We start from the raw sequence: 24,913 nt of genomic DNA on the forward strand, positions 1-24,913 counted from the left end.
CATTTTTCACTTTGATCACTACTTTCGTTTCTCAAAAACATTTCGGAAAACTGGAAGCTTTCTGTATGCTGCAGTAGTAGTAACAATCATAATAATAAGATAGAAGGAAAAAGGGCACATTTAATGACGGTGCATCTTCAACAGAGTAGTGAAATTGAATTATCCTTAGTAATGAGGAAATACAGCTACATGTTAAATATGTGGACTGGTTAATTAGCCTTTTTAAAATAGATGTCACTTACAAAATCTTACTTCAAAATTTATTCTGTGCCAAACCCTAGGGCTTGATGAAGTGCTCGTTTTAAAAGCCCAGATGTGGTCATTTTTGATCAGAAACTTAGCATAAAGCTTTTAAAATTATGTTTTTCCCTGCTATCTGTCCTGGTTTTCCTTTTTTTTTCCTGTCTGTCTCTCACTGTAGCCACTTTGTTGTTCAGGTTAATCTTCAGGGCCATTCTCTTTGTCCTGGTATCATATTCTGTATTCTGTCACGTTCTGCTTTTGTTTTCTCCCTGTTGTGTTTGCATCTCTTCCTCCTGTCTATCTTTTCTTTCCTTCCTTCTTTCCTCGTTTCGCTGCTCTCCCTACTGAGTGTTCAGCTGCTCTTATTCTGTGTTTGTTCTTCCTTTCAGCCTTTTGCCTTTATTTCTACCCTGGGCTTCAGACTTTTCCCTTCTGGCTCTGGGCAAAGGCGATGGGTCACAATCGTGTTCTCTTGCAGACCGAGTGGTGCTGAGGAGCCCAGGTAGTTTCACGTCCCTGCCCGCTCGAGCAAAAAGGAGGGCCGTCGAGGTTAACACGCTTCAGTTCTAAGCACAAGCCCTCTCCATCGGTGCTTCAGAGTTTGCATCAGTTTGAATGTTGTTATTATCATCCAGTGTGTCAAAACAGTCTCGAACATCAGAGATTTTGATTTTTATTTTTTTTTTTTCCTTTGGGTGTCAGATGCCACCAGCACAAGTCCTGGCCTTTTATAGAACAAAACGATTAGATGTGGCTAAATACGTCCAGCTTTATTGCTGGACCATAATTTCTTTTTAGTATCTTTCCCTTTCGACACAGTGGGCGTTAGATGGCTGCTGGTTTACAGTTCCACAGTATTTCTACAGTAATACTTGTTCCTAAAGTGTGGAAAGCCACAGTTTGAGAAGGCTCAGACCGATTCAAAACAAACCTAAGGGGCAGGTTCCTGTTCAGCACAGGGCTCAACACTGCAGCCCTTGGTGGAGTAAAATGTCGGTCAAAGCAAGGGGAGTTTTTACAGAATCATAGAACGGTCAGAGTTGGAAGGGACCTCTGTGGGTCACCCAGTCCAACCCCCCTGATGAAGCAGGGTCACCCAGAGCAGGCTGCACAGGACCGTGTCCATGCGGGTCTTGAATATCTCCAGAGGAGGAGACTCCACAACCTCCTTGGGCAGCCTGTGCCAGGGCTCCATCACCCTCAGAGTGAAGAAGTTCTTCCTCATGTTCAGCTGGAACTTCCTCTGCTTCAGTTTGTTCCCGTTGCCCCTTGTCCTGTTGCTAGCTATCAGCTCCCAACTAATCCCAGGTGCACACATTACATTACACGTTACATTAGGCACGTTTGATTTGTCCCAACCTGGATAAACCGGTGTATGAGCTGAGTAGTCGTGTGGTAAGTACGTCCTGCTGAAGGGACTGCCCCCAGCCGTACCACGTAAAAATCCTCCCACTGTCCAGTGATCACACTGTCTGTCTCTGTCAAAAGTTTGGAAGTGCCATGGGAATGTCCAGTAAATGTGCAGATATATGGGGGGGGGAGGTGTTTTGAATTATTACCGTTGTCACGCCAATAGCGTCTGCTCTACGGGTTATGTGCAAAGCGTTGGGCCATTTTCCGACATCCAGCGGTCCCCCCATCTGCGTTAACTGGTTGCCGGTAGCTGCATCTCGAATCAGCGTTGCATGGGCTCCTGAGTTTCGGCTTTCAGGCTTGAGCACCAAGCTGTGTTGCTGCTCATTGAACGTACGTTGTATCTCCATTTCACCGTGCTTGGAGCAACCACGTTTGCGAAGAAGTAGGGCTTTTAAAGCTCAAAAGAAGAGTGGTTGGAAACTGTTGGGTGGGAGCATGCTGCTAGAGCTTTCTGTTGGTTTATTTTGAAGAAACAGTTGCATTTTCTGAATGGAGGAAGAAGCGTGGTTTGCAGGGCTTTGAGGAGTGCGTTTTGTAAGGCATGCATTTTTGAAACAGTTTCCTGATCCCCAATCTAGAATAAAATGTGGTCACCCACCAAACTTTTAAAGTTTCAAGATGATGACATTAGCAAGTGGGAGAAGGTTGTGGCCACAGATCCAAAGAAATTGCACGTTGTTAATCTGGTCAAAGATTTCTTTAGAATTGTCCTGATTTTCAGTCTGACACGCATCGATTATTTGCGTTATGATGATCCACAACCTCCCAGCATGAAATGTGAGTTTTGACCAGCTGCTGCTTTCTCCACGGCACTTTGTTGACTCGTGCATTGGCCAGTTGTGATCTTGGGGCTGGAGAACCACTGGAAAAAACTGATGTAGAGCCATTCAAAAATGCTAACCTGCTGTTCAAAACTAGACAAATAGCAAAAGCCCAGATCATTCTCTGTTATTTTTATTTTTTAACTGAAAAAAGAAATCACGGGTAATTGTTCCAGTCACTTGCAGTTAATCCTCAGTAATGCATTTTTATGAGGGAGAGAAAAACTGGTTTAAAACAGAGAGGAGGGGGAATGATGCTTCCAAACTTTGGAACAGTTGTGATTTTTCTGTTTTCCTAAGCCTGCCTTCCTGTAGCCTGTCCACCACCTAATCTATTTGGTATTTACCTCATAACTCCTATTTTAGATGGGACTTCCCCATTTTTGCCCGTTGGTTTCCTCCTACCACCTTCTAAGTTGTCCCACATTCTGTTTTAACTTTCTTTTCTTTCTTTATTTACGTCCATTGCAGCCAGATCTCTATGGCTCACAGATGTGCACAGGGAAGCTCCCAGAGGTGCGTCACAGGCCCAAAAGACTCTTGCATCAAAATGCTTCTTTGAGATGTCATAGCACTGCAGCAGCAGGTTGATGTGTGTGCCGTAGATTTGTTGCTTGGCTTATCCCACTTTTTTTTCATTAATCCTAATCTTTGGAGGCCCATGTCACACATTGTTTTGTGGAGAACTTCTTAGGAAGAAGCTATATTAAAGTGTATACCTAGATTGGGGTGGCACCAAGTTTTAATGTCCTTCAGGTGTAGTTTTTCATTCAGTAAGCCCTACAATGGCTGTGCAGTAAATGGGGAAAATTACAGGCTTTCCAATTTAGGAAATTATACTGGATATTTAAAGCAATTTTTCATCAATATCATTTCAATGCAGAGCTGCGGCTTTCAGCGATTGGATCAGTTTTCAAACACCACCCTCACTCGTGAGATGTCCAAGAATTCATGCAAGGCTTTGGCACTCTCGGCCTGTTTCCTGAGTCCCTGCTTTCTGTGTATTTACAGTGGAGAACCTGCAGAGCTACAGGAGCTCGAAAAAGCTCAACATCCTTAGCGGCAGTGGTACAACTCAGTGTTACAGTTTTGAGAATTCGAATGCAAATTCTTAACCCCATGGTGTTCCCTGGTACGCTGAAAATTAATGGTATCAGGGTGGGGTTTACCTTTTAATCAGACAGCAGTGATCATTTCAGCAAAATACGTTTGCGTTATTAAGCATTAAAAATCCAGTGTAAAGCTCCTAAAATACACTGTGTTGTCCACAAATCTAGAATAGTCTTGTTATGCCTGCACTGAATCACCAGGAAAACAAGCTATGCCTTCAGCCATTATTCCATGGAAGAGCAGAGTTGACTTACGGATGAGTTTCATGCACTTTTTTTCCTATCACGGTCATAACTTTCTTTTCTTTTTAAAGTTGGATCCTGGTTTTAGCTCTATATTTTGGTAGAGAATGATTGCATCTAATGTCTAAGCTGCTAATTTTAATTGTAAGGTGTCAATCAAAATTTCTGAAAGTAATCTTACAGGTAGCATGGGATCTTGGTAAAGATGTGTGAGGCTGCAGATAAATATTCTAAATCCGCATTCTTTCCGCTTGACATCTACAGGGCATTCCAGAGCAGTGGGCCAGGCTACTACAGACCTCCAACATAACGAAGCTGGAGCAGAAGAAGAACCCACAAGCTGTTCTAGATGTTCTCAAATTTTATGATTCCAAAGAAACAGTTAACAACCAGAAATATATGAGCTTTACGTCAGGAGGTAAGTGGAATTCTCGCTGCGAAAAAGGGAACAGCAGACCAAAGTTCAACATTCAGGCGATCGAGGAGCAACCTTAAAAAATTCTGCTTTGTGGAATATTCCTAAAATGCTTCTATTTCTCCTTTTGTCCCTTAAACGTCATTGAAACTGTGACTTTTCTGTGTTGCTTGGTTTTAGAGGTAAATAATATACTAGCTGGAACAATCATTACCGTTTTTAGTCAGATGCATTAATGACCAGAAGGTCATGTTTACTTTTGCTTCTTCTCACCCTGGTCCCTTCGCAGTGTTCAGACTGGGGTATGGGGTATCCTGAGTTAGTGCATTTTATGAGTTCCTCTCAGATCCTGTGAAAGACAGGTTATGGACTACGAGGATTTTTTGTGATACTTTGTGATGGAGGAGAATTGGCAAGGATTTTTTTGCGTTAGCTGCAGGGAAGTTTAGGTTGCTATGCATAAATTCACCAACAAACCTAGGACGGCTGCCACTGTAATGTAAAAGGAACGTTGCCACAGAGGGTGGGGAGAAAGGCGTCGGTGTCCAGCGCGGCCTCCACAGCATGCTCATTCCGGGAAGATCCTCGTGATTTAGGTGTTACCATCCAGAAGCCTGCAAATGTGATGGAGCTGTCATTTTTTTTCCCCTTGGTCGTGAATAGTCTGCAAAATTGTAGTGCAGCATTGCAAAAAGGAGAGAGCAAGTCTGTGCTGCAGTTTGCATTTTTTTCTTTCCTTTGGCCCATTTATTTTTGGTTTTTTGCTAGACAAACTCTGGCTAGCAAGTAAGCAGAGGTTTTTGCGAGGTGCGGGTTTACGATCTGGCTTTTGTGTCGATGCTTTCTTTTGAGATTTCTTAATAACTTAATGACTGAGTTGATTTTTCAACAAAAATACCATTAAGATGCCGTTATGTTAGTAAAGCTCATGTCAACAGCTTCAGCTGATAAGGGGGTGTCTGTGTCCCCCAGGGTGCGGACAGCATTCGTAATTTGTCCTGCAGGGGTTCGGTTCCCCGCACGGTCTGTGGCTGTGGGGTCTGTCATTGCCTCAGTTTGCTGGTTCAACCAGTACAGCTTCCAAAACGCAGACTGGGAGAGCTGCTCAGAATTCCTTCTAAAAACTGTCATTATCTCCAGAATTTACTAACATTTCTTTTCTTTTGAGGGACAGCATCTTTTTTTCTAAATTCCGTATTAAAAGATTTGACTATCTAACTTAGTGTTTGCTAAAATAGCAGTTACTGTAGTGGTGAAATGCAAAATTCAGAACAGTTAGTGCGTGCTCCTGGGCTCAGGAGCTGTTAGTGTGCGATGTCAGAATAGAACCGCCATGGCTACGGAGAATTCTGGGGAAGCTTTTGTGGGGAGGCGTTTTCAGCAAGCTAAAGAGAATCAATGTGTGCAATTTATTTTAAAATATAAAAAAACCCCAGCTACTTCAGCTCTTGGCTGGAACAGAAGCATTGACTGTTGAAGAACAATTTGCATTTTCTTGACCAAGTTTCAATTTTTTATATTTACTGACAAAACAGGGCAAAAAATAGACACAAGAAACTGTAGAAAAACAACAACCTAGTATATTGTCCTGTAGTCTTACTTGCTGTGTAAAATAACTGTTGCTGCTGGAGGGATGTGAAGGAACAGTCTATCTGGATTTACTTGTTCTGTGGGATGCCCCACAACAGGCAGTTTTATAACAGCGTCTGCTTAATTTTCCCTTGCACATTGCAGATAAGAGCGCCCACGGATACATAGAAGCCCATCCTTCGGTGAGTGGGAAAGTAACCTTCTACTTCCAGAGCCTTCAGGAATTGTGGAGCAAGCTGTGAGCGTTGCCTGTTGCGGGAGAGAAAGAAAGTACATTGTAATGTCCTTGCAGCAGCAGAAAAGGGATTGCTGGCTGTTTTCTAATTTTCTGTTTAAGATTTTTTAAACAGATGAAAGTCTGGTTTTGCGGACGGAAGATTGCTTGCTGTTCTGAAGCGTGATGGAATATATAATTCACAACAATACACGACAATATGCAGTACTGTCTAATTAGCCCAATTTAATTTAGTTTTAACAACTTAGAATCCATTTCTATTAAATTTTATGATTTATCCTCAGTACAGCTGGATATGTAGCTGAATATGAATAAGGTTATAATTGATATGTAGCTCACTGGAACCGTTGAAAGAAAGTTTTAAATAATCATCCACTCTAATTAATACTGGATTGCCATAGCAATCCCAGAGATGTAGTCATGACATCCACATTGATGTTGACCAGATTTATTAGTGTTAATGTTAGTGCATTAAATAGCAAATGACTGAATGGGGATTTGGCCTTTATTTTCCAATGTCAAGCAACTTAATTTTAGGTTTGTGATTACACAGCGGAGACTGTGCGTAATGAAATAAAAATCATCTTTGAATATTCACATTTTCAGTTGACGCCACTTTCATTGTCTTTAATAAAACACACTCTTAAAAGGAAGTTTGGGGTTCACTAGGGCATAGTAAGCCTTCCCAGTAGCTTTTCCACTGGGTGTGGACGCATCGGCAGTTGCCGTGGTATTTTATTCTAGCAGACAGAGAGAGTGGTGAGACAGTGAAGATGTCAGCTTTCCGAAGTTACCGACTCGGAGGATGCTGGTCGAATGTTACAGTACAGGGAAAAGAACTCTCTGACAGGATCGAGGAGTCCTTGGAATGACTTTAACTTCGTTTCACTCCTTGCTGGGAGTCTGGCATTAAATAACATGACGTTGTATATGTTCTAGCCACACAGTTCAGTGCTGTCAGACCAAGCATGGAGCCCAGTGGAAAAAATAGTAATGAGAACATAGCAGAACAGAAATGTGATTGACATAACAGAAATGTGATTATTCCCTTCTTTATTTTTCCTTTAATCATCTTCTGTTCTCGTGCAAGAAATGTGCTAATGATGCATAGAAAGCTGTATGCTGATCACAGAATCACAGAATGGTCGGGGTTGGCAGGGCCCTCTGTGGGTCACCCAGTCCAACCCCCTGCCGAAGCAGGCTGCACAGCACCGCGTCCAGGTGGGTCTGGAATATCTCCAGAGAAGGAGACTCCACAGCCTCCCTGGGCAGCCTGGGCCAGGGCTCCATCACCCTCAGAAGGAAGTAGTTCTTCCTCATGTTCAGACGGAGCTTCCTCTGCTTCAGTTTTTGCCCATTGCCCCTTGTCCTGTCGCTGGGCACCACTGGAAAGAGTCTGGCCCCGTCCTCCTGACACCCACCCTGCAGATATTTAGAGGCATTTATAAGGTCCCCTCTCAACCTTCTCTTCTTCAGGCTGAACAAGCCCAGCTCCTCAGCCTTACCTCGTAGGACAGAAAGCTCCAGTCCCCTTACCATCCTCGTAGCCCTCCGCTGGGCTCTAATGTATGACAAAGTAACATTCACCTTCCCATCAGGGCACCCTTTGCTTGACAGAGTTGGCCCCTGAACTGGTGTTTAGAAGGGCTGGTGTATCGTTCCCTGCTTTGGCCAGATTGGTAGCCTGTTTCAACATTTACCTTTAAAAGTAGGGTTATGGAACTGAAGAAATATGATACTCTGTGTGTGCGTGTGTGTATATGACGGTGTGTTCAGGTGCAGGTGGCTTCGGGCAGCGATGCAGTAATCTATTCCGTAAAACACACGTGTGAAGATTAGGTCTCCCTGTTTCCAGGAGGCCATCCCTTACTGATATTTATACTGGACCAAATTGATGCCGTTTTAAAGATAACTCAAATGAGATGGAAATATTTAGAATGGTGTCTTTGGTTTGAGAAATCAAATCCTGAGACACAGGCAAGCTGTGGAAAGATCAATGGGCTAACTTATGGTTAGGTAAAGAGGAGGATGGTGCTGAAAAAGGAGCTGCTAAACAGGGCAGCTCAGTGCTGCGGAAACGGGCAGCGTGGTTACCCCGCGGGGAAAGTAGTAAAGAAACAAATAGCCTTTCTCTCCAAAGCCAAATCTGGAGCAAGACAAGGAAGGAAGCTTTGCGCTTTGAAGTGTGTTAATTAACCTAACCAGTAGACGCCTGTTAGCTTAATTAACTGTTACCATTTCTGTAGACACAATGCCAAAGCAATTAACCAGCAACTAGCTGTGATTTCTAGTGATAGATTCAAGCATTACGTTTTGTGAAATTAGACTTTGACTAAGCGTGGGAGTGATTTGGTTGTTTTTAGCAAAAAAGGAATACACCAGGACAAGTTAGCAAACCAGCACGGTAATTTGTAGCCTTGAGATTGTATTGTGCCACGTGTAGCTTAGAGCTGAGGCCTGCAGGACTATGGGCATGTCTAGCTTGGTTTCTGATGTCTAAGCAGACTAAAGTTGTCTCCCAAGTGCTCAAATGGTGACTGTCACTCATGCCGCTGTCTGTCCACAGAGCACAAAAACAGCATCAGAACCCCCGCTAGCTCCCTCTGTTTCTGAAGAAGAGGATGAAGATGATGAAGAGGAGGAAGATGACAATGAACCTCCACCTGTTATTGCCCCACGGCCTGAACATACGAAATCAGTAAGTCGCAGCTTTGGTTTGCGCTGTGTTCGGTGTAATTCAGAGCTGCAATTCAGAGCTTCCGATCAGACAGCGCTTGCAGATGAAGGCTCTGAGGGCTGGAGTCCTGCCATGGCACGGTGCTTAACCCAAACCACTGACACCAGGAACATCTGTTTTGAAATTTCATATTTAGTCATGAATTTCCTGTGATTCTGATAGGGTCTGTGGATTTGTCTTAGTATCAGCTAAGAGGGATCATCGTGTCTTTTAATGCTACCAGTGTAAAAGTGAGCAACTTTGTCCAAAGGATCCCTGTTAGGCTCTCTGCCATCAGCAGAGAGGGCAGTCATCAGACGCAGTTCACACCCTTGCAGGTGACATAGGAGAAACTGTCCCTCTCCACAGACTGTGGAACAGCTTAGGCTACACCCTTAGCTTTTATTTGACTGAAGTTTGATGAGAAGAATCATAGAATCATAGAATCAGAGAATGGTAAGGGTTGGAAGGGACCTCATAGATCATCTTGTTCCAACCCCCCAGCTATGGGCAGAGACCCCTTCCACCAGCCCAGGTTGCTCAGAGCTCCATCCAACCTGGCCTTGAACACTGCCAGGGAGGGGGCAGCCACAGCTTCTCTGGGCAGTCTGGTCCAGTGCCTCACCACCCTTATGGTGAAGAATTTCTTCCTTATGTCTAATCTAAACCTACCCTCTTTCAGTTTAAAGCCATTAGGCCTTGTCCTATCACTACAGGCCTCTGTAAAATGTCCCTCTCCAGCTTTCTTGTAAGCCCCTTCAGGTACCAAAATGCTGCTCTAAGGTCTCCCCAGAGCCTTCTCTTCCCCAGGCTGAACAGCCTCAACTCCCTCAGCCTGTCCTCACAGCAGAGGGGTTCCAGCCCTCGGATCATTTTTGTGGCCTCCTCTGGACCAACTCCAACAGCTCCAGGTCTGTCCTGTGCTGAGGGCTCCAGAGCTGGGCACGGGACTCCAGGTTGGGTCTATGTGTTGTACAGAGAAGGTAGGTCTCGGAAGGACTGGAACACAGTTCCTAATGGCAGCTCCCTAAAGCTGGAAATACGGAGGAGAAGTCAGCTCAACAGTTACAATCAGAAAAGGGGAATGCTCCCTGCGTCTCTTCAGACACATGCCAACTGAAGAGTCATTTTGTTACCCTTGAAAACACACGAGCGTCAAGGAACGAGGCTCTGGGGCCCTGGACAGTCTGTTTCTATGTCCTTGCAACACAACAAATTCATTGTTTCAGTCATCTGTCAGAAAAATCAGTGCAAATTAAAAATAAAACTGGCCATGAACTCATGTAAAACTAGCCGTGCATTTTTGCCTGTTCAGTTTGAGAAGTGGACAGCAGAACCACCATTTTCAGAGCCCTGGTTGCCGCAGGCAGCATCTTCCTAAGGGTTCACATTTGAAATATGAGCTCAGAGGCATCTCTGCAAGCCACCTTTCTGACACAAAATAATTCCTTGTCACAGATCTACACACGCTCCGTAATCGAACCTGCCGCCGCACCAGCACCAGCTAAAGAAGCCACCACTCCCCAGCCTGAAAACTCAAACACAAACACTTTGTACAGAAACACGGACCGGCAGCGAAAAAAATCCAAGATGACGGATGAGGAGATCCTAGAGAAACTGAGTAAGTGCTCTGTATTTCTTGTCTGCTAGAGCAGTGCGCTGTACGCGTGTCCCGGGGTTGTACGTACCAAATGTTGGTCCTCAGTTCAGTGTCACGGAGTCACTGAGGACTCCCTGCGCAGACTGTTCCTGTGCTTGGAGGGAGCGAGAGAACGCTCTGGGTGCTCCTTCTGTCTCTGAGTGCAGCTGCCACCCGGCCGGCTTTGCCTGAGCTTCCTTCTGCACTCAAGGCAGAAGCAGAGGTTGCTTCTGGTTGAGCAGAAGGCTATGACCTTGTGAGCGACCTGCTGAACTCCTGGGTGCTGGTGGCCAGACTGAACAGCGTATTTGGGGTCCAAAATTCTCTTTAGTCTCCTGACTTCTCACCAGTCAGTGGAGCCAGAATACCTTGCAGAAATGTGTTGGGGGAGTTGTGTGTGGTTCTGGGGGGTATTTTTGGTGTTCAGGGTTTTTGTGGGCGGTTAGGGTGGTGGGGTTTTTTTGGTTGTTATTGTTTGGGGTTTTTTTACCAGTAGACAACTACAGCACTAAGCTGATTCCTTCAGCCTTAAGGAGTTCTCCTGCCACAGATATTCTGTTGGTGTCTTTTTTATGATTGTTGTTACTACTACTACTTCTATGAGTATATCAGGGCTCATTTTTAGAAGAATTCTACATTTTTGTTAGAGAAAAGTCCTTTGAAAGAACATCAGTTGACACCATGATAGAGAGGAAGAGGTGATTTCAGTGCACCCCAGAAGAATGAAAAAATATTTTTAGTATCAATCCTTATTTTATTTCTTAGCTTTTTGCTTATAAAGATGTATCAGAGACGCGTCTATGTGGTGTGCTCAGGTGAAACTGCACAGCAGGCATTTTGGAGGAGCCAGCCTCCAGCACCTCCACTGCGTATTCCTCAGATACGTGGCACTGTCATAGCTTGTTCCCAGCCAGTTAATGCTGTCAGAATCCTAACCATTGGCCCCAACCCCCTGCGCAGATCCTACTCTAGGAAAACACATCAAGCCCTCTGTGCTTCTGCAGTACAGCCAATTTAATCTGCTTCTTGCACGGAATAGCTGCCAGTGCTGTGTTACACAGAATCACAGAATGGTCAGGGTTGGAAGGGACCTCTGTGGGTCATCCAGCCCAACCCTCTGCCCAAGCAGGGTCACCCAGAGCAGGATGCACAGCACCGCGTCCAGGCGGGTCTGGAATATCTCCAGAGAAGGAGACTCCACAGCCTCCCTGGGCAGCCTGGGCCAGGGCTCCGTCACCCTCAGAGGGAAGAAGTTCTTCCTCCTGTTCAGCTGGAGCTTCCTCTGCTTCAGTTTGTGCCCGTTGCCCCTTGTCCTGTCACTGGGCACCCCTGGAAAGAGTCTGGCCCCGTCTTCCTGACCCCCACCCTGCAGATATTTATAAGCATTTATTAGGTCCCCTCTCAGCCTTCTCTTCTCCAGGCTGAACAAGCCCAGCTCCCTCAGCCTTTCCTGGTAGGAGAGATGCTCCAGTCCCCTCATCATTCTCGTAGCCCTCCGCTGGACTCTCTCCAGTAGCTCCTCATCTTTCTTGAACTGGGGAGCCCAGAACTGGACAGAATACTTCACATGGGGCCTCACTAGGGCAGAGTAGAGGGGAAGGAGAACCTCCCTCGACCTGCTGGCCACGCTCCTCTTGATGCACCCCAGGACTGGGTTCATAGCACAGCCCGGTTTGCTCTGTTAGGACGAAAAGCAGATTGATCTCCACCTCCTTGTGTTGGATCTCGAAGCCAGTGACGTTCTGTCTTTCATGGGGACACCTGCTTGTAAAGGGGAGCAGCCAGGCAGTGGCTTCTTCACAGTGGTTGTCGATGGTGGTTCCGGAGCTGTACCAACCCTTTTTGTCGTCCCTGCCCTGCCGCTGATGGCTGGGGCAGCTGCGGAGGCGGACGCCTGCCTTAACTGTCAGATTTCAGCTGCTCTCCTGGAGTTTTCTGCACCCTTAGCCGGCTGACAGGACTTTACAGAACTTAATCTCAGTGCCATTAGGGAGTATCCAAGGGATAAGTTCAGTAGCTTTAGCTGAGGGCACAGTGAAATGAATTCCAGAGCAGGTAGACACCTGCAGGTATGTCAGCTTGTAAAGGGAGGAATTACAGCTTCTGCAGCTGAGGCTGAATGTTTGGGCAGGCTTCCGCCGCGAGATCGGCAGGTACCCTGCGTACGGGAGTGTAAGCACGCGCGTCGTTTATTCAGGCTTCTGTGTGTGCTAGATTAGGACTGAGCCCTTGAGTTATTGTGGGTTATATCTTTGGGACGTTACATGCTTTCGTGCTTTTCCTTTCTTAAGAATTTGATACCAAGTGAGCAAGATCTGAAGGTCTGCCTTGGGGATATGGTGATGTGGACAATGAAAATCTTTTTGTGCTTTCGTGAAGCTATCTGAAAACGGGGGGTGATGCTTTTTTGTTACAGTCCTGGGAGGAGTGTATTTGAGCACGTGTGGTGGTTGGGTTTTTTCTGTTGTTTTTGTTCTAACTCGTATGACTTCTCCACTTTGCCTACTTCCCCCCCCCCCAGAATTGATTTTATGCTACTTTTAGGAAGGTGTCCCCTGCCCTTTTTTTATCTTAAATTGCTTCCATAATTCTTTCCTGCTTGAAATAACTTGGATTTTTTTAGAGCCACTTCCATTGCAAGTTTTACGAGGGAGTAAAGCCTGTAATGGTGAGATAAAATCAAACAAAATTCTGTATGTAATGAAATCATGAATATGTTCCACAGTAATTATAAAACAGAAGTGGCCCAATTCTGCTTTCTTATCCACTTAATTTAGGACTTGATAAAGGAAAGTGCTTAAAGACATCAAAATAGCTGATACGTTTATCTTTTGTCCAGGGTAGGGAGTGCTGCTCTGATCTGGAGCCAAGTACCAGTCTCTCTGGTGATTTCCGTGCTGTCACGTTTGATGTGCGTTGGCTTAAGCACAGGAAACCAGCCACAGACAGCTGCCTTGTGGAAGCAGCTACGTGAGTGTTGAGGAGAAGCTCTAGAAATCTCAACTGCAAAATCAGTGGCCAACGTGGAAAAGTCTTTTTCAAATTATTTTTTCTGCAGGCTTTTTCTTTATTCTTTTCTAACGTGAACTTCCGTGAACTGCTGAAATCTGTTCTGATAGATGCATGGTTCCATTAACTCCCTGGAGATAGCACCTAGCCACAGACCGGCACCGCGGTCTCTTTCCTGTTGTCCAGCCCAGCGCAGGACTTCGGCAGCGTTGAGTTTAGTGCTGCAGTGTCTCGTGGGGATCCCTGTCTGGGGGATGGCTGAGCTCAGCAGTGTGAGCGGGAGGGTACGCTTTGTCGTCTCACATCCCTTCTTCCAGTCAGTTACAGGGGAGTCCCGGAGTCCTCCGGTCATATTCTTCTCGACCGAAGAGTTATTTTGTGCTGGAGACCTACTATAGAGAAGCAGAATGAAAGCTTCATCTGACGTTATACGCTTCAGTGAGATGAAACTACGAAAAGTTAACCAGGTCCTGAAAGCGTTACGTCCTTGGCTTGGACTCCAGACAGTCCACTTACTCCAGCTCTTGCAGGCTGGCACAGCCGGGCAGGACCACGTCAGGCTACCCGAGAGCGTGTCGGCGTCCTCACCGCTGTCGGCCGTGGGCACCGGCTGGCGTTGCTGGAGTGCTGGCTGAGGGGAGCGGGCACTGTGGGGTGAAGGAAGCCTCTTCTCCTGCAGCTCCCATTAGCCTCCTTGCCAAGGCCAGCAAGATGGTTTTAGCAGGGAGCATACCAGGTGGTGCTGATGCCCCGTCGCCTTGCCGTGCTGGCAGGCAGGGTTCCCGGCCTGGCATCCACTCAGATGGCCACTGGGATGCTGAATCCCTCTGCTCCAGAGAAATGGCCTGGGCAGGGGGCAGAGGTGTTTGTTACTACTTAGAGCACGTGGCGCATCACCTAGTTTTGTTTTGGATGCACGGGTGAATAAATAAATATGTTTGTATTTGTGATGCGGGAATATTGCCACATCAGTGGAATGAAACATGCTGCGATACATTGGAAGCCTTTCCCCCTGAACTAATCTTCTGAAAGTATTTCAGGGATGTACCTTCCACGATAAATCCTTAGAAATCATTTGCATGGTGCCATTACCTTACGCTTCTTTGTTCGTATTTTATCTAGGAAACTACCGGACCAGAAAAAACAATATTGTTTTTTTAATTATTCCTTCAGATTTGTTTGAGTTTATCAGATGTGGGCTCTTTCATTCAGCACAAACACAGTATCCTAACCACTGCTTGCTTTCCTTCTCGTTCAGACTGCCCACACCTCCGAATGGGCAAAAAGCCGTCTGGCAGCGCACGCTTTAATTTTCGCTTTCAATGGCACGTGAGCCCCACAAAGGCCGATGGACCCGGACTGTCCCATGGCCCGTGCCGGACAGGCCGGCCCCGCGTCCCCGCTACCGCCACACAGAGCTGCTGGGAGGCGGCAGCAGCCCGTCTGGCTTCCGGACCGCATCGCCGCCACTCGTGAAATGATGGGCGTCTCGTCTGTGCAGCCGGCTGCGTGACGCCGGCGCCCGAGGAATATTGCTGTGCTTGGTAGCCACCGCGGCTGGGCTCGTTTGTGAGGATCAGCGCGAGCGCAGGGCTGAGAGTGCGAGTCAAATGCTGGTGACTGAGCCAAGCCAGGCTGAGGCAAGCAGCGTGGTTCTTAGGCCTTCTGCAGAACTTAGCCTGGTAATAGATTATCAAGGTCATAGTTCTTAAAGCCCCATAATTATTGATTAGGACATGAGATGCTGTTCTTTAAAACCATAAAGGCATTCTTTTGGCAAGCTGCTGAAAGGTTGAGAAGATCCCTTCCTGGAGATGCTTTGCAATATTCTTCTTGTTCTGAAAATGGCACCTGTTCCTGAAAATTGATTCCAGAACCCAAGGTGCAGTTAATCTTTGGCAGTATTAAACCTTCTGTTGTATCACACAGAGTATTTATTCCTAACAAAATAAAGGCTGTGTTGTTCCAGCTCTCATTAACGTTTGTAGACAACAAACACTTGCACTGGTGCTTGTTCTTTTCTGGTGTCTGTCTCCTGTGAATGTTTCTCCACGTTTTTAGTTTCCTGTCAAGGTAGCTCTCCAAAGGACTGTAGGAAATCGGTCTTCGTGGAGGCCACCCCTGCTACGGAGCTGCCTGTGTCGTCATCGTCGTTACCCAGCTGACTGCAAACGGCTCGCAGCCCCGGGCAGTGGGGCTGCATTTCTGATCTGCTGGAAGGCGGTGTATCCATTTTGAAGTGAGCATCTTTAATTTTCTTTTTTGCAGGGAGCATTGTGAGCGTGGGAGATCCTAAGAAGAAATACACTCGATTTGAAAAAATTGGCCAAGGGTAAGTCCAATCACAGTTACTGATACAAAAACATGGGCTGGGTGTTTTGCTGGTGTAATATCAAGCGTGAAGTTGAGCAAGCTCCAGACAGGTTCAGATACTGGGTTTGGGTTCTCCTGTCTCTCAGGGCTGATCAGAATTTACAACTGTGGTCAGAAGGCATCGTCAAAGGCAACTTCATGCTGGCAATGTCTTGTCTGCAGCAAGGAGCAGGACCTGGAAGATCTACTGTCCCTCAACTGTGTGGCACCTATTTGCTTACTTTCTTAGAAGAAAGCATCTTTATATCTCTCAAAATAATAATGGCCCCACTAAAGAAAGGAGAAGAAACTTTATTGCTTAAAAGAGCAACTTGCCACCTAATAGCTGTCAGATAAATAACAGTTCTCCATAACTTTTCTTTCAAAGATTTTGCTTAAAACAGTATTCAGTGATGGGGATTATAAACACATAGTTTAGAAACTGAAACCAGAGATTAAATAATAAACTCTCTTCTCTAGCAGAGGCAGTAAAAACCAGAAATTCAGTAATAAACACATAAATAAAGTACATGATGGGAAAATGCATCATCTGCCTGATGGCAGACCACTCGTGGATCCTGCAGGTTTTAGGACTTTACTGAAAATTATCGACCAAGTTATTCCCCCTTGAAACCTCGACTTTGCTTACTGTAAATAGGATTGATTTGAAATATTTCCTGTGTGAGCAAAAGAAATTACATCAAAACTAGGTATCTGACTTGCATTTTAAAATATGGACGGGCTCCCTGCGTGGCCAGAGTTTCCTTGGCTGCGTTGTAACTCCAGGAGGGCCAGCGCCGTTTGTGCAGCGCCGGGCCCACGCTGCTGGCAGTGTGTGACAGAGGCTGTTAGTGACAACAGGAGATATTTTTCTACCATAACTGTTTGCGAGGCTGGCACTCAGGGTCACGTGTTGCTGACCTGGAACTGATGCGTACTGCAGAGCGCCAGACACACGCATGCTCCTTCTCTGGCAGGCTTTAGCGTATATATGTCTTGTTTGGTAGGGCACTTGTGGGAAGGTGTTTCTGCTCCATTCATTGTATCAAAACCCTTTCTCGGAGTCCAGCTTGCTTTCTACTCGAAGCTTTGGTTCTTGTTGTCATTTGTAAAATGTCAGTGGACTCTTAGAGCTGTGCCAGCCCTTCAAAAGAGAAGTGTCAGCTGAAGAAGCGAGAGTCAGAGTAAACATCCATGTGAAGCAGGTTATTGCTGTCACCGTGAGAACGTGACCATCACCTCCACAGTCTTTTTATTTTGACAGTCCTAGGAGTGAGCTCGTACAAAGGTGCCTCAGCAGCTGGTGGAAAGACAAGTGGCAAATATCTGGCCTAAAAGGGTTCTAAATTGATGTCATGCAGCTTTTAGTGCAACCTGATGATTGCATGTCCTCTCACAGGGGAGCCAGTGTGCCTCCGTAACCAGCTCGTGACTGTAATGCCACAGGTCGATTTACAGTGATGGGGAAAGATCCTAGCAAAAAAAAAAACGAAGGTAATCCGACAGGATGGTCAGGAGGGACCGGACTGCTGCGTGGCTGGGCTTAGCGTGTCTGTCTGCAGCAGGGCTGGGCTGAGGTGCGCTGCCTCGGGTGGTGCTGGGGTGCTTCACTGATGCGGGTGCCAGTTCCTGAGCTGCCCACCTTCTCAGTGCGCTGGGTGCCGTTACGCCAAAGGCACTAGCAGTGTTGGAAGCGAGTAGTTTTTTAGTAGCTGCTCGTGAGAGTACCGTAAGGCAGCAAGAGACGTGGCTGCTTGGAGAACTGCAGGTAGAGAGCAGCTTCTTACGGAAGGAAAAACAACTTGACCGGCACGTAGCCCTTCGTGGCTTCGTACAGCTGGTAAAATGGTGCGGTGGTTTTACAGCCCCTTGGCAGCGAGCGGCCGTCAGTGGCCCTGTGCTGAAGAATAGCTCAGCTTCGGTGCTGAGCCTCTGGTTTGTCATCTGTCTCCAGCTGAGGACTGAAAATGCTGCTGACACCGGAGGAAACGTCGTTAAGTAGTGCTGGATAAAGAGGCTGTGTTTGCTCAAGCAGCGGTAGCTCTTGCGGGAAAGACAAATTAGTGCGGAGCCCTGAGCAGCCGGGGTTCAGGTTGGTTTTTTGAACGCGCACTGCACTGCATCGCAGTGACATGGAACTGTTGGAGCAGGTCCAAAGGAGGGCTACAAAAATGATCCGAGGGCTGGAGCACCTCTCCTGTGAGGACAGGCTGAGAGAGTTGGGCTTGTTCAGCCTGGAGAAGAGAAGGCTGCGGGGAGACCTGATTGCAGCCTTTCAGTACTTAAAGTGAGCCTATAGGAAAGATGGGGACAATCTTTTTAGTAGAGACAGCAGTGACAGGACGAGGGGTAATGGTTTTAAACTAAAACAGGGTAGGTTTAGGCCGGATATAAGGAAGAAATTCTTTACAATGAGGGTGGTGAAACACTGGAACGGGTTGCCCAGAGAGGTAGTGGAGGCCTCATCCCTGGAAACATTCAAGGCCAGGTTGGACAGGGCTCTGAGCAACCTGGTCTAGTTAGCGGTGTCCCTGCTCGCTGCGGGGGGGTTGGACTAGATGACCTCTGGGGGTCCCTTCCGACCCAAAACTTTCTATGATTCTATGACACAGATCGAATCGTGGGCCCTGGTACTTGCCTAACTGCATTAAAACCAAGATACTACAGAAGTGTTTAAAAGTTAGATACAGATCAGAAATTCTCGTTGCTTAGAAGTAGAAGTTCGTAATGCTGAATGGCAGAGCCCTTGCAATTAATTCACAGCTTTACTTAAATTACTCACCTTTATCTAAACTCCTCACAGATGGTCCGGAGCATACCGAAAGCTTCCTAATTTAAATAGCTGTTTTTAAATAAACCCTGACAGGACTTTACTCAGGAGGTACAGCACAACGTTAGCAAGTCTAAATAAATGGTGTTGGCTTTTTGTGAAAACAAATTGGATTAATCTCGACAATTAGTCATAGGAAAATGCATTTGCATTTATATTAAAAGAAAACATAGCGTGCCTAATGAGAACGTTGTTCTCAACGCAGTCGTGCAGTCTCTGGTGCCTGTTGAATTCAAACGCTGCAGAAATATTTCAGCCTGCAGGTGAACAAACCAGCCGGGGGTCGCGTGAAAATGAGCAAACCAGTTCTGGCGTCCTCAGCCAGTGGGACGCTTGCCAGCTGCGTGTCGCCGCTTCTCGGGATTCCCGCCCCGGCTCTCCTTTCCCTCCCTGCCCGTGCAGACCTGGGCTGCTGAAGTGATGGCGGTGCGAGCCCGTGGCTTCGCTCGGAAGGAAGCACCGGGAGGGTTCACAAGCCCGCAGCTGCTTTTAACCCCAAGGGGTTTCCTCTGATCCTGGCCTTCCCGGCCCTTCACAGCGTTACGGGGGCAGAACCTATTTTAGCGAGAGGCAGATGGCGAGCAAAACCCCGCGCTGTCAATGGGCAGGTGAGCACGATGCTGATTTCTGCTGGCTCGACAGCACAACCTGCGTCTGCCACAGAAGCAAAGCACAGACACCGCGACGCGTCCTTCTCCTGCCTGGTGCACCGAACAGGAGCAGCTGACAGCTCTTGACGCACAGAGAAGCTGTCTAAGGAGCCTCTGTTTTGAGTAGTTCTCCATGTTGTGTGTGAAACATGCCTGAGCTGTGACCTTGCAGGGCGGCTGCAGAAGAGTTCCCTCGCGTGCTGGAGAAGGCTGTGTCTAGAGCCTGTCCTCAGATGGCTGTCATGTGTGCTCGAGGCTCTCGGAATGACTGCCTGGTGTTGCCTGAATTTTGCAGATAGATTCAGAGAAGAGGTCTGAGAAGGCACAGTTAGACTGGATGTTACATTCCCTGGAAAAAAAACACATACAAAAGGGGAAAAAAAACCCAACAAAGCAAAACTGGAGAAAATGGAAAAATAATTAAATACGTTATTTCCCAGTTTTTGTAGACAACTCCCTCCCCACTCAAGTTTTGAACTAAAATAATTGAGGATGTACGTTTTGAGATCAGCACCAGCCCTTTTTCTTCGTGTTGGCTACAAGTTTTACCTTGGATACCCTGCGTGGCAGAGGGCTGGTGGGCTGCTGTGGTGGGAGCAGAGGGGGGTTAGAACACCGCAGGCAGCAGAGAGCTCTGTCTGGGCTTACTGTCACTTGTAGGGACTCAACTATTTCTCTTTCTTCACTGCTGTTTTGTTCCTAGGGCATCGGGAACTGTTTATACAGCAATCGACATCGCCACGGGCCAAGAGGTAAGTGTCACCGGTCCCAGCAGGGTTGGCGGGTGTTCAGTGCTTTCCCCTCTGGTGCGAGCTGTGGAGGGGGCTTTCGGGTTGCCAGGAGATCTTTACTGCCAAGGCTGTTGCTGCTAAGCACAGACTAACGTCAGCCTGCAAAAGACATCTTCTGCTAAGGCTGTTCCTCCTAAGCACAGACGTGTCAGCCTGAAAAATACGTCTGCTGCTGTCTTAGCTTTGCAGTGAAAGCTCTTCAAGGGCAGTGTGGTTCTGTGCCTCAGCGGCTGAACGCTCACTGTGGCCATCCGCTCTCCAGCAGCCACTGAGGTGTTGATCAGTGCCTGAAAAGGTGCCTGTGAATTCCTGGGGGGAGGTCCTGGTTCCTCTGGAATCACTAAGAGCCTTGGTGCTCTCTGTGCTTGGGCTGATGCTTCGCCCATAGCTTTTAAGGCCAATTGTAAGAGGATTATTTTTTTACTTACTCCATCTTCCGAACAGGTCAGTGCTCTCCACAGCATTGTTGGTCCCAGCTTGGTACCATGTTACATCATTCCCGAGTGGATGTTTTAATGGAGAGAAATCTGTAAATAAATCCAAGCAAGCCTTTGGGCCTGATAAAAACTATAATTTTTATTGCCAGTGTAAATGTATTAGTTTAGAAATTGTTCTCTGTTCCCCAGTGCGCATGAAGCTGTGCTGTTACAGAGTGTTGAGCTATACGTACAATTTAACTCTGTACGTTTACAGCAGAACATCTGCCTGTGGACCTGGCCATAGATGGGTTAGCAATGCAAATTGTGAAATCTAAATATCTGTTGTAATGAGGGGCCTCGGGAGAGCCATAGGGATGGTCACAGATTCCCCTGTTGCTGTGAGGAACAAATGGCTTCCTTACGTCACTTAATTTCAGACCGCCTTTGTCCTTATTAACTACCAGAAAGAATGCATGGAGGGAAGCGGTATCTTTCAGAGAAGGGCACACTAGCTCTGTCTTAATTACTAAATATATTACTGCATCAACTACCTGACGGAGGCTGCTGTCATTCAGTCCCAATTTATCTTAATCACAGCTCCAGACAGTAATACTATTTAGCATTTTTTCTGTCATGTGTCTCACCTTCAAAGTATAATGCAAGACCTAATTAAGGAGAGATCACGTTTAGGATGCAATTTTGTGTTTAGTGAAGCTGGTTGACACACACACTGCCAAATAAGAAGATGCGTATGGAGAGCAAAGATCTCTGCTAAACGGTTCAGTTGGGTTTAGGTCCGGTGCCAGGGACAGCCCGTTACAGCCCCTGAACTGGTCGCAGGGGAGGGGGGGCCAGAGGAGTGAGAAACAACTCTTGAAAGGAAAGCAGTGTTTGTTCTGACAGTGCCCGTAGTGGCTGATTTAAAGTGGCATCTTAACACTCATTTCCTTTTCCAAGCCAGAGCTTTTGAATAGATACAAACCCTGCCTGAAAATCTGGCTAAACACCAGGAATGAGAGCGGGGGGGGTGGTCTCTCTCGAGCCATGTCGAGAGCGGGAGGCTGGCCGGGTTGTGTCTGGAGGGAGCAAGAGGCAGACTTCCAGTAGCCACGGGCCCCATCTCCCCCACCTTCTCTGCTAGGGAAGGTGTTTGTAGGCATCCTTGGCCAGAGCCGAGCTGGGTGGCAGGGAGGGACGGAGGGCTGAGCCCAGAGGGACAGGGCTGGCAAACATGAGCTTGGCAAGGGGACCGGCATGGAAAGCTCGAGTGGAAACCATGGCTGCCTGGGGGAAGATGGACCCAGGCGGAGGAGCAGGATGAGGCAGAGGCAGAATGGCTACAGGGTTTCAGGGCAAAAGTGATCATATTAGTAATAAACAGGCAAGGTGGTGACTTAGAGAATCCCTTTGCTCTTTGGGGCTACAGCTAAAGATTGCTGATGTATGATTTCTGGCTGTCAGCAGATACATCCAAAGTTTGCCGTACTGCAAACCTGCAGTGCTGAGCTTTGTAAGTGCTCTTCGACAGAGGTCTGCAAGGGATCTAAAAGCCTAAGCCCTGCTTATGACCCTGGGCGTATCCATAAAGTACCACAGAATGGATTATTTTTTTTAAACCCAGAAACATAATTGCAAACCTAAACTGTGTTACAGAATGTTATTTAGAGTTGCAAAACCAAAATTCAAGAAGTTAGGAAGTGCTGGGACTGTATTTTTTTCGTGAACCTTAATGACCTTCTCAGTATGGCATTTTATACGTAATGTACCTACGTGTTTTCTTTCAGTTATGCAGTCGAGTCAAGAATAACAGCAGTTGCTGAAATGATGATAAAAAAATCATGTAATTGCTAAAGTATTACCAGCTGTTTTTATATATTTTCACAGCAACAAAATTGCTTCCTGCTTGCGAAACGTGGGGGAATGAGAATAGTGGTGATAAACTGAGGCCATCTGAGAGGAATGTAGATCCAGCGAGCGTTGTTCGAGATTTGTGGTTGATAGTTTGAAGACTGTTTTTACAGATTTCACAAGGCAAAATGTATATGGCCGTGTGTCCTGTAACTGGCACCCAAGCTGGCAGAGAAATAGGGTGTGTTAGTGCAAGTTCTGAGCTCTGATGTCTAGTACAAGACAGTTTGGCACAGCTCCGCTCCGTCATTCCAGAACCGCTCACTCCGTGTTCGTTCTGATCTCGTGCAACGGACTACTCGAGTTAATGGTTTTCAATGTCATTTTAGGTGGCCATAAAGCAAATGAATCTCCAACAACAGCCCAAAAAGGAACTAATTATTAATGAAATCCTGGTCATGAGGGAAAATAAGAACCCCAATATTGTTAACTATTTAGACAGGTAAGGAGTTCTGGTATTGTCACGTGACATTTACATACTGCAAGCCAAAGAATAAAAAACCCCTTTGGTCACTGGCAGACAACTGACCTCTTTATCATTTATCTACTAATATACAATGTATGGGAGGAGATTGCATTTTGTCTGCATTCATCTTTTCTGGCGTATATAGTTTGAAGACTGTTTTCAAAACCCTGGATCAGCCATATCTTACTAAAACAACAGCCTGTAAGTTCACTGCCTCCATTGTTGTTTTGTTGTTGGGTTTTAAGTTGATCGTATTTTCTATGTCTTATGATAAGTGCTAATAAATCATCATAGAAATTATTTCCCTTGGGCTGTTCCCACTATTTTCCATTGCTGTGGATGCCAGGAAGACTAGGTTCTTGTTTCCAGAAACACTTAATTTGCCAGTTTTTACATTGTTTTTCCTGTTTCTGATTGTATTTTATGTAAGGGTTTCCAAGCTGTTGACCGATTTCTGTCCTCAGTGGTACACACCCTCCTACCATGGACAACTGTGAAAGTTGTGTTGCCTTGCCTTGTTTCTGGAGTTAATCATGGAATTTATGTGTTAAGACGATGAACCAAATGATGTGATATGTCCTGGTTCAAGATCTATCTTTGCTGTTACTAAACTGCATTTTTCACTTGCTTGCCAGCTAAGACATCTAATTTCTCACTCATGTGCCTTGCTGATTTAGTCTGCACAGACTGGAAGTTCTGTATAGCCTAGAAGGAATGTCTATTCGTTTTATTCTGGCTTGGTTTTAAAAATAACCTGGAAACAAAAATCAGCTGTAGTCTCTTTCGTAAGGGAATTTAGCTGTGCACATTCATCTCAACGCCATTGTTTTCTTCTTTCAGCTACCTAGTCGGTGATGAACTCTGGGTGGTCATGGAGTACTTGGCTGGAGGCTCTTTAACCGATGTCGTTACAGAGACGTGTATGGATGAAGGGCAGATAGCAGCTGTCTGTCGGGAGGTAAGGGGTCCAGCCTGTCCTTCCGATGACCTGGGCAGGAAGGTGCTTCTGAGCAGATGGCGAGAACAGGAACGCTTTCATCTTCAGAGCTTTGTTTTTCTGTTGCTTTTATGACAAGGAGAAGAAAGAGTATCTGAAATGAACTGCCTGCCAGTATCACTGCACTTAACTATACGCTGTTATTATGCTCTTATATGCTGTTATTGTGCGATCTCTCTTTGGTTTTTTTTTTTAGTTTTACTGTTCTCAACTCTGCCTCTTCAGCCGTTTGCCCGGAGCATGTCTGTAATGCATTCCTTGCCTGTGAAAGCAAACATGCTGGTGGCAGAATTTTAAAATAACAGTAAAGAAAAACAGAGATTCGTGTATCACAGTCCTCAGCTTAAAAGGATAGCATTCCACCCAAAATGGTGTTTTCTTCTGAAAAATGACTAACGTGCTGTTTCCCAATCTGCTGTGAAGCCTAACAATAAAATCTTTGTCATGCAGCCTCCCACCCGAAAGTGATCCACTTCGTACCGGAGGAAGGGACGTTTTCTGCTTTGGCAAACAGTTGTTTGTCACGTGGATGGAGATCGCACGTTCATTGCAGCAGCAGTCATTCTGTCTGTGCTTTCAGGGGATAGTCTGTAACAGTAATTGACATTTCTCTTTCAAAAGCTAATAGGCCTTCATTTAAAAAGTTATTACTCTAACGGTGTTGAAGCAGCAAGCTATTCCTCTTGGCAACACAATATTCTGCCGTTACTCACAGTTCATCTAGAAATTAAATCTCTTAGAGCCGTTTCCTTTCTTGTGTGATGAAATCAGGTCATTAATTTTAACCCTGGTGTTTCTTTTTTATCTATCAGTGCCTGCAAGCACTGGATTTCCTCCACTCGAACCAAGTGATTCACAGAGACATCAAAAGTGACAATATTCTTCTCGGCATGGACGGCTCTGTCAAACTGAGTAGGTATTCCTGGTCAGGCGCAGCGCTCCCAGGGTGTGGTGTGGGGCTGCTCCGGGCTGGCTGCGGCTTACCCAAAAGTGATGCCTCTGGTAGTGCACTGACCGCTGCCGCAAACCAAGAGCACAATTCCGACGTGCAGAGAGGCGTGAAG

The 24,913-nt window shown here is 46.3% G+C and overlaps 1 protein-coding gene across 2 annotated transcripts in view; it reads left to right on the forward strand.

Annotated features, from left to right (window-relative positions):
- PAK3 (p21 (RAC1) activated kinase 3) overlaps positions 1-24,913 on the forward strand; it is a 156,013-nt gene that overhangs the window by 118,400 nt on the left and 12,700 nt on the right. For both annotated transcript variants that reach the window (XM_075435380.1, XM_075435379.1), the window contains exons 4-12: positions 4,097-4,250; positions 5,982-6,019; positions 8,639-8,770; positions 10,247-10,409; positions 15,705-15,768; positions 19,972-20,020; positions 22,716-22,828; positions 23,693-23,810; positions 24,662-24,761. In XM_075435380.1, coding sequence (XP_075291495.1) covers positions 4,097-4,250; positions 5,982-6,019; positions 8,639-8,770; positions 10,247-10,409; positions 15,705-15,768; positions 19,972-20,020; positions 22,716-22,828; positions 23,693-23,810; positions 24,662-24,761 — 931 coding nt within the window. The remainder of the gene's footprint in view (positions 1-4,096; positions 4,251-5,981; positions 6,020-8,638; positions 8,771-10,246; positions 10,410-15,704; positions 15,769-19,971; positions 20,021-22,715; positions 22,829-23,692; positions 23,811-24,661; positions 24,762-24,913) is intronic.

Source organism: Opisthocomus hoazin, chromosome 14, assembly GCF_030867145.1.
Source record: "Opisthocomus hoazin isolate bOpiHoa1 chromosome 14, bOpiHoa1.hap1, whole genome shotgun sequence".
NCBI lineage: Eukaryota > Metazoa > Chordata > Aves > Opisthocomiformes > Opisthocomidae > Opisthocomus > Opisthocomus hoazin.